Here is a 12,754-nt window from a genome sequence, read left to right as displayed (position 1 = left end):
CCCAACCATGGTCTATGGTGCAGGCAAGATTCAATCCCAAGTCTTTGTTATCAGCCAAGACCATATTAACCAGCTAGTTGGCATCTTGCAAGGTATCCCAAAGAATAATAAAAAGACAAATTTAAGATGAGTTGGGATTTCCTACCTACAAGGATCCTACCCACAAGGCACTACAGTTGTATTATATGAGTCCAGATCTCCTGCTCACGAGAACTCTACCCACGTTAATCGCAATCACACATGGAGAACATCTCATCCTCTACATAGTATTACGCAGGGGGAGATGTTCCAATTCACGGGGGGTAGTGCATTGTGGGTAGGCATGGGCAGAGTTCTTGTGGGTAGGAGATCTGGAGTCATATTATATTGGGAATATCTTGGATATTTACATGTTACCATTCATGCAGATATGTTTTCAATGTACAATTATAGTGTCCTTTGAGTAGGTGTGGTAGGATTCTTCTAAGTAAGAGATCCAGATTCATTTAAGATATGAATTGAAATATGCTTGTGAAACACATAGATACAAATGGAATGATCACGACAAATATAAATACTCTTGTATAAATCCACAATTGTATCAGTAACACCAAATCTAATGCTTAGGCTCAGTTTGGAAGCAGTACAAATGCAAATATGTACAACATAAATACATAGAAAATAATACAAAATATAAGATTTTGCACTTTACATATTTGCATTTGTACTCCTCCCAAACTCAGCCTAAATGACTATGAATGAAGCATAATAAACATAGAAGGAAAACATATTTTAATAGTTTTGTCTTTTTGACAAGTATTAATCACATACACTTAAAAAATGTTGAAAAATGAAATAAGAACTAAAACATGCATATATGCCATAGGGAACCAATGTCAAATTTAGAAAACTTGCACATGTAATTTAGAAAAGAAAAAAAAAACAATTTTAAGGTAAATAAATTTGGATTAAGGCCACGTTTGTTTAAGGTGGAAAATCAAACCAGTGTAAAGTTTACATCCTGATTTGAGTTTGCATGCATTTGTTTGAGGTGTTGGTTTACACTGTAGACAAAATGTAAAACTCCACTGCGCCCAAGTTTTACATCGATATGTAAATAGGAATGGCAACGGGGCGAGGCGGGGATGGGTAGCCTCTCCCCATCCCCATCCCTGCTAACGGGGACAAGGTTATCCCCATCCCTGCAGGGGATTCCCATTCCCCACGATTTTTTATAATGTTAACTATTTTTGTTTTTTTACTTTATTTAAAAAAATAAAAATAAAATAATTAAAATTTACAATCATATTAAAACAAATTCAAACATATTCAACCATCCCACGGGGTGGGGAGTGCTCTCCCCATCCCTGCTAACGGGAATGAAAATTTTCCCATCCCCGTCCATGCGGGAGAAAATCATCCCCATCTCCACCCCATTTGAAACAAATCCCCACGGGAATTAGGGAAATGAAAAAAATTACCAACCCTATATGTAAAACTCCCTTGTCTTCCCGCATCTGTGTAAAACTCTCTTCTTGCACCTCCTATAGCCGTTGCAACATTCAAAACATCACTAATATTCTTTGTTAGCAACGACGCAGGTCCACCATTTTTTCTGATCTGGAGGAATGAATGCATCAATCTCGGAAGGGATGCATCGTTCTCAGATCCGCCCCCATTTTATCCTCCTTTTTCATAGATACGAGGAACGGATGCATCGTTCTTAAATCTATCCCCACATGCATCATCCTCATCATTTTTTTTTTTTATTTCTCACCATTTTTCTACTCTAATTATGGCGTTTTCTCATCTTTTTTCAGATCTCATTTGGGTTGGAAATATGCGCTAATCGTTGTTGGAAATATGCACTAAACCCATTATAACGATTAAATTTACACCGTGTATTCCAAATACCCACAAAATATACATTTAAAATTTACACCCTAACAACCAAACAGTTTAAGCGTAAAAACTAAAATCCACCCGGTTCCACATTACATTGATCACTAAACCGACAACTCCTTTTACATCGGTGTAAATCTAAATTCAAGTTATTTTAACGTAATGAGGTAGTGTGGTTTAGCAGTGAGACTCTTGCGTGTTATGTGATAGACCTAGGTTTAATCATTCACGAATGAATGTATAATTTTTATATATTTACCTTCAACAGGGAACATTGAATGAGGCAAAAGACAATCAAGCATATGATGGCCCTACATTAGCCTTGAGGTGTCTCTTTGACCCGGAAAGAGACTACATCTTACTGCAACATTTAGAAAATTCACTAACAAAATCATTGGATTCATTCACTTGTTTTGAACTAGATACTTAGGGATGACTATATTTTCCATTTTAATGGGGTGGGGATGAGGATCGGCTTTCATGGAGAAATTTTCATCCTTGTTGGTAGGGATGGGGAGATCACTCCTGCCTGGTGGGGATGCCCACTTATGTGTGTGTATGTGTGTGTAAATGTTTTTAAAATATACTTGAGTGTGTCTGGATCTATTGTAATAGGATTATAAATTATAACTATTTTATTTCTAATTTTTAAAATAAAATAAAAATAAAAAATAAAATGAATTTGACATCATGGAAAATCATGAGTGAGAATCCTGGTAAGGATGGGGATGGGATTAATCTTGTTCCTATTGGCGGGAACAGTGATGGGGAGATGGATTTTTCATTTTTCCGAGGATGGAAATGGGGAGTGGCTCCCCATCCCCGCCCCCTCCGGTTGCCATTCCAATAGAGAACAGCTACATAGGAGTGGTGTAAACAAAGTAACCGGGAAAAGGTAGATTAACAAAAGATTTTAGCTTTTAAGTCTTGTTTATTTCCCTCGCTTTTTGAAAGTTGTATATTCAGAATAAAGACTTGGGATTCCCACTAAATTATCTATACAATTGCCTAATGACATAATATGCAATCAAGTGCAAGTTTGGACATTGGAGATGTCTTTTAATTTTAGTTTTTTATTTATTTTTTGAGTTGATTTAAGTTTATCAATACATCGATAGCAACTCTGTTCAAGACAGTGTTATCCTTAACAGAGGGCACCGAAGGTGTTCCTGTCGAAGAAGATGCAGGTAGAGTTGGAACCCCTGCACTGGTGGAAGATGACTAAGGAAAATGATTCATCAGTATACTTGTCCACTTCAATAACAGACTTAACAATTTTGACTTTTGACAGAAGTTTCATTTTTCTTAGGATGTCATATTCCCAACCAACATTGAAATAGCATTCCCTCTTTTTAAGTCTTAACTTTTCAAAGAAAACAAAGAATAAGAAGCAAATAACAAAAAGCAGAACTGTAAATGGAGAACGGAAACCAACAAGCAGTTGACTTCTCCATTGCAATAGTAGTCATTGTTTTCTCTACCTGGACAAGTAGATTCTCTGCACCACTACTGTTGTTTGGCATGCCTCTGGCAGAACGACCTTACCCTCTCCATGGCATCTTTAAGAGAAGACAGCTCCATTGCAAAAGTTATGCGGAGCCAGTTTTTCAGTCCCACCGAAATTCCTGCAAGAAATATCATCCCAAGTCATTGATCAATGATATGTCTAACCACCATTAAGTTATTGCAAATTCCTACATTAAGGCAAAGAAAACTTATGCCCAAGGAAGTACTTTTATGAATCATTCAATCACATTCCATATATGCATGACTGATAATACCAGAGCCCCGATACTACCACAGCCCATTACATGAAAGCGACTGACTAAACATGACCAATAATAACCTGGGTCTATCCTCCGGAGTAAGAACCATTCACTTGCTTGAACACTCAACCATGCATTTCCATGTACACATGATCAATACTATAGTTCCGACACTAGCACACAGCCTATTACGTAAAAGTTACTAATCACGAATGAAACCTGACTCTGACCTCCAGAGTAAGAATCATTCATCTGCCAAGAATGCTGCTTTAACAGACAAACCTTTTACAATGATCTTCATATTAGTCAATGATAATGTCATAAACCTTGGCCATAGTGTTATGGAAACCAAGCCACCTACTGGTGCCTCAGTATTCGTAGACATATATGGGCAAAGTGTCTTCTGATTAGTGCATGTAAGGTTAGTTTAACAAAATAACACTTTTATTCACTGAAAGATTGGCTAAGAAGATCATATGATTGAGAAGAGAAGCAGAAAAATCATCATTTAAAAATGCAAGAACAAAGAAAGAATCATTTGATGCACAATTTGCGTGCTCTTATGTTCTGAGGTCTGAACAAAACTATCAGTTCGCAGTTGCACATTGACCTGGAAATGTTTAAACAAATAAAAAAAGGGAAAATTCCTGAACAGTACCCTGACCTTTGGAGGTTGTGTCAAGTCAGTCCCCGAACTTCAAAACATGTCTATGCAGTACCTTGAACTTTCAAATTGTGTCTAACAGGTCCCTATCGTTAGTTGAGCATTAGTCAACACCGTCACATGACATCAATTACGCATTAAATAATTTCAAAATGGCAAAATTACCCTTTATGATATTTTTCTGACCATTTTACCCATTTTGTCTGAGTGTTAAAAGAAGGAAAGGGGAAGAAGGGTTAGGAAACTGGAAAGGTGATCATCCGGTTACTGTTGATCATTGAATGGGGGAGCTTGAACAAGGGAGCGGGAGCTTCAACAGTTGATCGGTGTCCGGTTTCATAACCCTTTTCCCCTTTCCTTCTTCTAACACTCAGACGGAATGGGTAATAAAGGGTAATTTTGCCATTTTGAAATTATTTAATGCGTATCTGATGTCACATGATGGTGCTGACTAACAGTCAACTAACGGTAGGGAACTATTGGACACAATTTGAAAGTTCAAGGTACTGCAAAGACATGTTTTAAAGTTAGGGGACTGACTTGACACAACCCCCAAAGTTCAGGAATTTTTCCTTAAAAAACAAAAGTGAAATAGGAAAGACATTCTATTTTACTTTACTACAACTATATTAGCTTTTTTTGTGTGTAAAATTTCCCCAACCTCCCATGCCACATCTTTCTGAAGCTGTCAACAGGTCCCCAAAATAAGTTTTACTATTGCTCTACTCACTCACAGATCCAACAATACATGATAATGGAAATTTGTGTCATAAAGCAAATACATAGATGCCAAGAGAAATGCATAAAGCTCACCAGAATGGGAGGATATAAAGAATTCCAAAGTTATGCTTCACCCACAGAGAAGATATGTTTTACATTAGCAGAAAAGTGCAATTGACCTCCTTTCAGCACATGATAACGCTTACAGAAACTAATATGTCTAAAGAGAGGTTGGTGCTAGAGGAATATTTCCAGCACAAAACATGCAATCTTCATATGAACTAATTCTGAAAAGTAGGTAATTTTTTTCCTCACCTGGCAGAACAATCACAGATTCCTCTTTGGCTAGCTTTAAACAGAAGTCTGTATCATCTTTAATGTCTTCTAGAAGTGATATGTTCAGCTTCACCTGCATCACAACACATAAGCTAAAAGATATCCAGAACCTCCTTATTTTCAAGCACAGCCCAAATATTTCTGTCCCCACCATTATAAACATGGAACCCTCTGGTTTAACTGGGCAAGTAATGCAGTCAATCGACTTTATGCTCTCAAAACAAATTTCTGAAGCTTGCATAAACATATCAATGATCTTCTTAAAGAAATCATCTTTAGTATTTCCAAGGATACGAGGAACTGCACCCTGATACATCGAACATAATATCATACAACATAGGAAAAGAGGATAACAAGAAAGCATTTTATCAAGCTCAATTTTAGCTTTTTCACCTTTACAAAGAAACATCACATATACGTTGATAGCAGTTGTCTACAGTCATTTTTGAGTCCTGGTGAGTGAAAAAGTGGTATTGCCAAGGAACACTCTAGATGTAAAACATTAGTTTTTAATGACCATTAACCAATACCATGATATCATAACCACAAGAAGAAAATGGTACCTGAGTCTTAAGTCTTAACTTCTTAGAGGAGCATACAACAGAGAACAATGACCTATCTTTCTCTATTTCTTTTATTCTGAAGATCACAAATCACATAAATCCAAAACTTTACTTTTCAGAAGATTACAAATCTTCAAAATTCTTTTACACAGGAACTGGCAATAAAGAGAAATCAATTAAAATGAATAAAAAATGATTTAGGAGAACAAAACCCGTCGAGAGCAAAGACCTGCTATGGCACAAAGACCAAACTCATGTCTGAACACAAAAGGTCCATCTTGATTCGTGACTTGTTATTTTGGTACTAAATTGTTTCCTTGTTTTCTGATAACCCCAGAAATAAAAGACTAAAAGATGTGTCCTGGACTCGGGATCATTAGACTTTATTTTTATCAATAAAATGTGTTTAACATCTGGATCATTAGACTTCTTCCCAAGTATTCATGATTTTGAAACCTGCAGCTTACTGTGAGAGCACAAACATATGCAAGCTTGTTAACACTAACAAAGAACTGGTTGGAACATCTATTTTAGCAAATCTGGAACTAAAGCCATCATATGATCCCATACTTGGGATAAAATTAAGGGTCACAAGGATTGGTTGGAAACCATTTAATGAATACTTTTGTTTTTAAAGCACTTGAAGTTACGATTTACTTAGGAAATTGGAATAAATGGGTCAGTATTGTTTTTTCCAAAGTTCCTATATTTATGAAGTTGGGAACAATTTCGTATCATGCATCAGTTCAGGACTGTCATAAGATGTTGTAGGGGTAAGATTAGAAGTTGATTAATGAAGGGGAATGATCTACTGTTGGAGAAAACAAGGGAATAAAATTGAGAGACAATTGAACTTCAGTTTCTTTTGTTAAATTTTGTGGATTGTATAGATTTCAAAATCTTGGTTTCCTCTTCCATCAGTGTGATTTCTTGACTTGTACAAATCATCTATATTAATATAGGAACATTAGCATTGGATTATGTGAGTTCAAATGATTTTCAAGCAGCAAGATCTCTTGGATTTGCACCATGTAACTTGATACAAGGCACCTTATTTATCCAAGAAAATTATGTACAAGCCTGTAACTTGATACAAGCCACCTTGTTATAAGATGCATTTTCTTCAAACTGTACAAACCTGAATAAAAGTTACAGGATCAGGGTAGATATTGAGATATCCCTGAAGGCAATCAACAATCTGAGAAGAAGAAAGACGAGACCATAAGATAAGTTAGTATTTGCCCAAGTAGAATGCATAAAGTCATTGATGAAGTCCATGAAAATTGAAAAATTTTATCATCCTTTTTTGTATGTCATTTAATATATGGAATAGAACGCCACTGTAAGCATGTAAATCACTGCAAAAGGGATTAAGAAATACAAAATGTTTTTTAATATTTCAGGTGGGGGAACCTTCAATTCACAACAAGCAATCACTAATTGATAACAATTAATAAAGAAAGCAGACCTCTAAAAATGATCAGTTATCATGTTCTATGATCTGACATGTTATAATGAAAAAGTGTGCTTGTTGGTCAACTCATAAAATCTTTGATCATCAACCCGAGTACATCTTCCACAGAGAGTTGGTTTAAAACAGAATCCTCCCACCTTTCCCACCACTTCTCCACCCCCACAATAAAGGGGAAAACAGAAAAAGAAAAGGGAAGTAAGTCATTCAGATTGAAATCATCCACATCAGGACAAAGGCTTCAAATTCGAAGTTTGTTGAGCTTATCAGTGATGCAATGGATGTGGTATCAGGGCAACAACATTTGACAAGCTAGATCAAAAGTCAGACGGATTAAATGCCCATTGCATTTTAAAAATAGCATAAAATCTGGCAATTGATTCAGCTATAAGCATCAGGAGACAATGCAGTCAATCAAGTGATAAGGCGTGAATGCTATCTGATGAATCAATTTTTGGTGAAGTACCAATTTTTTGTGCTAAGTACCTCATCATTCGGTCTGCTTCCAAGTGGCCGATGACTCAGAGGCTGAAGTGGAGAATTTTGCTGGGTGAGGACCTGGAGGCCGAGCTGCATATTAGGTGACGAGCTGACTAGAGGGCCGAACTACCTATTAGGTGCCGAGTTGACCAAAGTACTGAGCAGCCTATTAGGTGCCAAGCTACATATTAGGTGACGAGCTGACCAGAGGGCCGAGCTAGATTGATTGTTGAGCTTTGTAGTTCTTTAGAGACCTACAAGGAATCAATGTCGAGGACTCGGGGTGGCTAACCCGGCGAGGTCGCTCAAATGATTAAGTCAGTACTCTCATAGTAGACTGCAAGCTAAAATTCATGAAGTATGAGAGCTAGAATATGCTTACTTGCCCCCCCCCCTATGCCATTGGGGTTGGGATAGGCATGCCGAATTAGTCGGCGAGCATGTCTCGCAGGTCGCCACCTAGACCTTAAATAGGCCGGCACGCCCTCGAAGGAGGTCGCTCCTTGCGTCGAGGTCACTTCGGCTAGTGATGAGGTGCTGCAGGTCGGCCCTGGACGAGGTGCTTCTTGTCGACCTGAATTGTGGTCGAGGTCGCCAGTTTGGCACCTATGCCAAGTCGCCAAGTCGGTGCCTGTGCCAGGTCACCATCATCTTGGCTAAGGCAAGTTGTTGCCTAAGTGGTTCCGGGTGTCACCCAGTTGTTCCGAGATATCACGTCTCACAATGTCATTGGAGGGCCAAATCCGCCCTCATCGCTATCCAAAAGAAAGTTTGGTCATAAACACACTGAACCACATGGCTAGGGGAATTGTTATCCTCAGTTTTCTCTCTGTTAGAGGAGGGAACACAAAAGTAGATATTCTTCTCTTGTTTACGTGGCATTTTTGGCATGGCATGGTTTGGCTTCAATACTTTGTGGACAGCTATGTGATCCTTTCAGAATTGTAAAATATATAAATGACATGGTTAAGAATGAGCTTTTTTTATCATTTGACGTAGGAGATCTCCTGGAGGCATCCATAACATGACACACTTAATTTTTTTTTTCTTGATCAATATGACACTTAAATTTTTTTTTTCTTGATCAATATGACACACTTAAATCTATTAGTGTAGAACACTGAAAATTTTCTAAGTTTCCTGAAAATACACTTACTGTATCAAAACCTTGATGGTTTTCTGAAAACATACTTACGGTATAGAAAATTGTATTTAATGATGTTAATGATATCACGGAAATATAGTTCTGTGCCATGAATGAGGAAATCATCGGAAGATAACACTAATGGTAAAGAATAACAGAGACGGTAAGAAAGAACCTTGGTTTTCTTGAGAATCCCGTTGGGATCACTTGTCACAATCCAACCAAGCCTCCACCCAGGAACCATCCACCTCTTTGACAAGGAACCAAGTGTAAGGACGGGAATTGTCGACCCAAAAACTCCCATCGGCACAAATGGGTTGCTTCCAAAAGTAAGATGGCCATAGACTTCATCCGCAATTACCAGAATTCCAAGCCTTCTTGCAGTCTCAGTAATCTATATACAATAGAAAACAAGAACCGTAGCATGACATCCATCCGAATTTCTTTGAATGATGCTAACGAAGAACAAAATTCCCAATAAGATTTCAAGTATAGAGACTGAGGCAAGTAGGAAACATCATATACTACTCACCTTCTCCAAGTGCTGATAATTGAAAACATTTCCACATGGATTTCCCGGGTTAACAATAACCAAGGCAACGGAGTTCTCGTCTGCAAGAGCTTCAACTGCGTCAAGATCAACCTCCCAACCTTTTTCAGGGAGAAGATCAAAATGCCGAACTTCAAGATGGTTAAGAGATGCACAAGCTTCATAATGCGGGAAGCCTGGTCTTGGAAGCAAAACATTTGCGCCGGGGCGAGCAAGAACACTCACAACAACGTCAATAGATTGTTTACAACCAGGAGTGAGGAAAACATCATCCGGCGATAACTTGTATGGAAGATCATTTGAAAGATATTCAGCAATAGCTCTATTAAAAGAGAATTGTGAGCTTTAATAAAAGGACAATTCAAAATATATAAATATAAAATAAAAAACTTAGGGGAAAAATAAAAATATAGTAAACTCTGTTATCCAATAGTGGAATATTAAAATTTATCGAGGAAGGAAACAATATCGTAAATGGTCAATCACTTCTGGATCTGGATAAATTTGCGAACTCAAAGTACGAAGTCTGAAACTGTGAAAGAGTAACGAAGCTGGAAGCCTGGAATTAACCAGAAAACATGAAGATAACCAGGTGAAAAATGCAAAGCAAATGCCTAATAGATGCAAGGTTAGTTTCAACATTAGTTCAATGGGTACCAGGTTAAAGAGGAAAATTCCAAATTTTAATCAAATCTTTCATTGAAGTACCTTCTCGCCGGGAGAATGCCAAGCGGGGGAGCGTAAGAATTAAACTTGGCGGAGCGAAGAGCATCAGCAACGGCATCTTCGGCAATCTGAGAAGTTCGAAAACACGGAAAGACAGAAGGATCCCCTTGACCGAGATGAATAATCGATCTCTGACCTGCAGCAGCATCCATGAGCATCTTCAGAGTTCCTCTGATGGAGAAAGTGGATGCTACGTTGAGCCCCTGGTTCGCTACGAAACCCCATCTCTTGGATTCCCCGTTCTCCATATAGACTTATTTTCTTCAATTCTTTCGTCCCTATAACTTGTACATCTGTTGTTTCTGCCTCCCAGGTAATAGTTGCATGGTTCTTGATGGTTGAAATCAGTACAGAAGTCGCACTCCAGCAGAGTGTAAACCAGAAAGTCCACAAACCACAACATCGGCTGATGCCTGATGGTGAGTGGCGAGTGAAGAGTGATGAGGATGAGCCCAACAAGGTTCAGCCCAACAAGAGCTTGGGCTCAGGCTCATGTAAATTTGGCCCATCTAGTCCAAAGCACCGAGGAAAGTTGTGGAAGAATCCTAGAAATACAGTAGCGAAATTGGCAGCAAGCACACAAGAAAGAAGACCAAACATGTACAGAAGATGCATACGACGCTAAAGCAATGTAAAGTTCCGACTTCCGACAAGTAAATAGTGAATGGGCTTCAACAGAGCATCCCTCACGTGTATCTCCAACTACAGCTCCGCCATGTACACTGAGCAGGCCAAGAATACTGGCTTTGACAAAAAGAATGAAGCATATCCATACCAAGTTCCATTACATCCTGGACCCTTTTCTCTTTCTTTCTTGGTTAAGACGAAGACTCTTGTCAAACAGGTGGCAGTCTTGCAGATGCTTGTATCGAAAAAGAATTGTCTGATACTAGCACAGCAGCTGAGCAGCAGCACAAGCCCAACAAAGATTGCACTGTAGATGTTTTCTTTTAATCGATTATGGAATGTTTTTATAAGCGGACACCGCCAATTCTTCTACTGGAGTTGTGTATAAGCATGCAGTTACAGACTTGCAGTCACGCATCACAGACATAAAAGCGAATACCTGGAGTTGGAAGCACGAGAGTTGAGACCAGGACCCAGGAGAGAGCATTGCTGGTGGAAGTAACGAAAAAACCAATTGGCCCAAATTCCAACTTCACCACACTGTACTTCAAAAAACTGTAGCATTCGACTATTTGGGTTGTTGATGAACTCCCAGTTGTTACCGAACAATGATTTCTATGTTCAAAATCCTCAAATCTAGCATCTTACAAAAACAATGCTACAAAAATCTGTATAAAAATGAAAAAAAAAAAAAAGAGATTGATAAATCTACTATCAAATATGGATAAATCGATGCAGAGACCGAGACAGAGAGATGTAGAGACAGAGACAATAATCTACTGCTGTTCTTTTGGTAGTAATTGAAATGGACATAGATATTGCCGTATAATTCTTATTCTGGGCCAAAAATCAAGTTAACGATAATCTTATTGGGCCCATCTGTTGGATACCATTGTTTTAGCCCAGCCCCTGCAATGGTGGGTCTGAAACATGGGATGGGTGGTGGACCTGGTGGTTAAGTATAAGGCCCAGAGACGTCTACGACAACAAATTACAAAATGCAAATCCGACGTCAAGAGGAGGGCTGGAGGGGGCTCCCAGATGGGGACCACTAACGATTTTTTGGATACGACGAAGTATGGAAAAAGAGTAGTTAAAGACAGGGACATGTGATTGGACAGGAGAGGACACGTCGTTGGTCCAAGGGTCCTTATCAACAGGGATATACGGATGACAACGTGGCATTAAAAATAACCCCACATCATAAAACAGAACAGATGATTTTAATTATCTAATTGGGATTGCAAATCCATCAGTTCAATCTACTCCAACTCCCTGTCAAACAACATCAACTGATGGGGACAACACAACCCCACCTCTGCAATCTGCGTGGACGGCTTGTCCACTCTCCCATCACGAGTCATTATTAACTCAACCCGCACCCACCAGAGCATCGCTGGGCTAACTTCAACTTGGTACCGCCCGCAGGCCGCAGCCCAGCCCAAGACCCATTATCGGTACACCCGGTACACACAATCATCAAATCAGATATTAAAATGGAGCAGGTGAGGATCCGAACTGACGGATACTTGCCCAATAGCCATTTCCAGTACTGTGAAAGAATCAGGGATTCTCACTGAACGGACCCCATCTACAAGGCTATACCGGATCTGGTCGTCCGATGCAAAAGAATCAAGTTGGGCCCCACTCCTTTCATGACCACCATGTGTCGGGTACGAGGTTGAAAGAAATATATGAGTTTATTAGGAAGATCCAGATAGGTACTGTGACATGAATGTTGATGCAGAGTGCGTATGTGGGTTAGCTTAATTGGCCCGTAACAGTATCACCAATCATTGGGCCCCATCTCATCAACTCAACACCCT

At 38.9% G+C, this 12,754-nt stretch overlaps 1 protein-coding gene across 2 annotated transcripts; it reads right to left on the bottom strand.

The window, feature by feature from the left end:
- Positions 1–3,156: 3,156 nt before the first annotated feature.
- LOC148875965 (putative aminotransferase TAT2) lies at positions 3,157–11,248 on the bottom strand. 2 transcript variants are annotated; one of them, XM_088965827.1, is made up of 7 exons: positions 10,284–11,248; positions 9,558–9,897; positions 9,201–9,419; positions 7,069–7,128; positions 5,519–5,674; positions 5,347–5,440; positions 3,157–3,506 (listed from the first exon to the last, which is right to left on the bottom strand). In XM_088965827.1, exons 1-7 carry the CDS (start codon positions 10,547–10,549, stop codon positions 3,388–3,390), a joined length of 1,254 nt encoding a protein of 417 aa, XP_088821953.1. In that variant the 5' UTR covers positions 10,550–11,248; the 3' UTR covers positions 3,157–3,387. The 2 variants fall into 2 exon arrangements, with proteins under 2 accessions (XP_088821953.1, XP_088821954.1); XM_088965828.1 differs by lacking the exon at positions 5,519–5,674.
- Positions 11,249–12,754: the final 1,506 nt, after the last annotated feature.

This window comes from Nelumbo lutea, chromosome 1 (assembly GCF_056320005.1).
Source record: "Nelumbo lutea isolate HS-2025 chromosome 1, American lotus-T2T, whole genome shotgun sequence".
Lineage (NCBI taxonomy): Eukaryota > Viridiplantae > Streptophyta > Magnoliopsida > Proteales > Nelumbonaceae > Nelumbo > Nelumbo lutea.
Note: the sequence above shows the minus strand (reverse complement) of the source record. Positions and strands in the feature narration are given on the sequence as shown.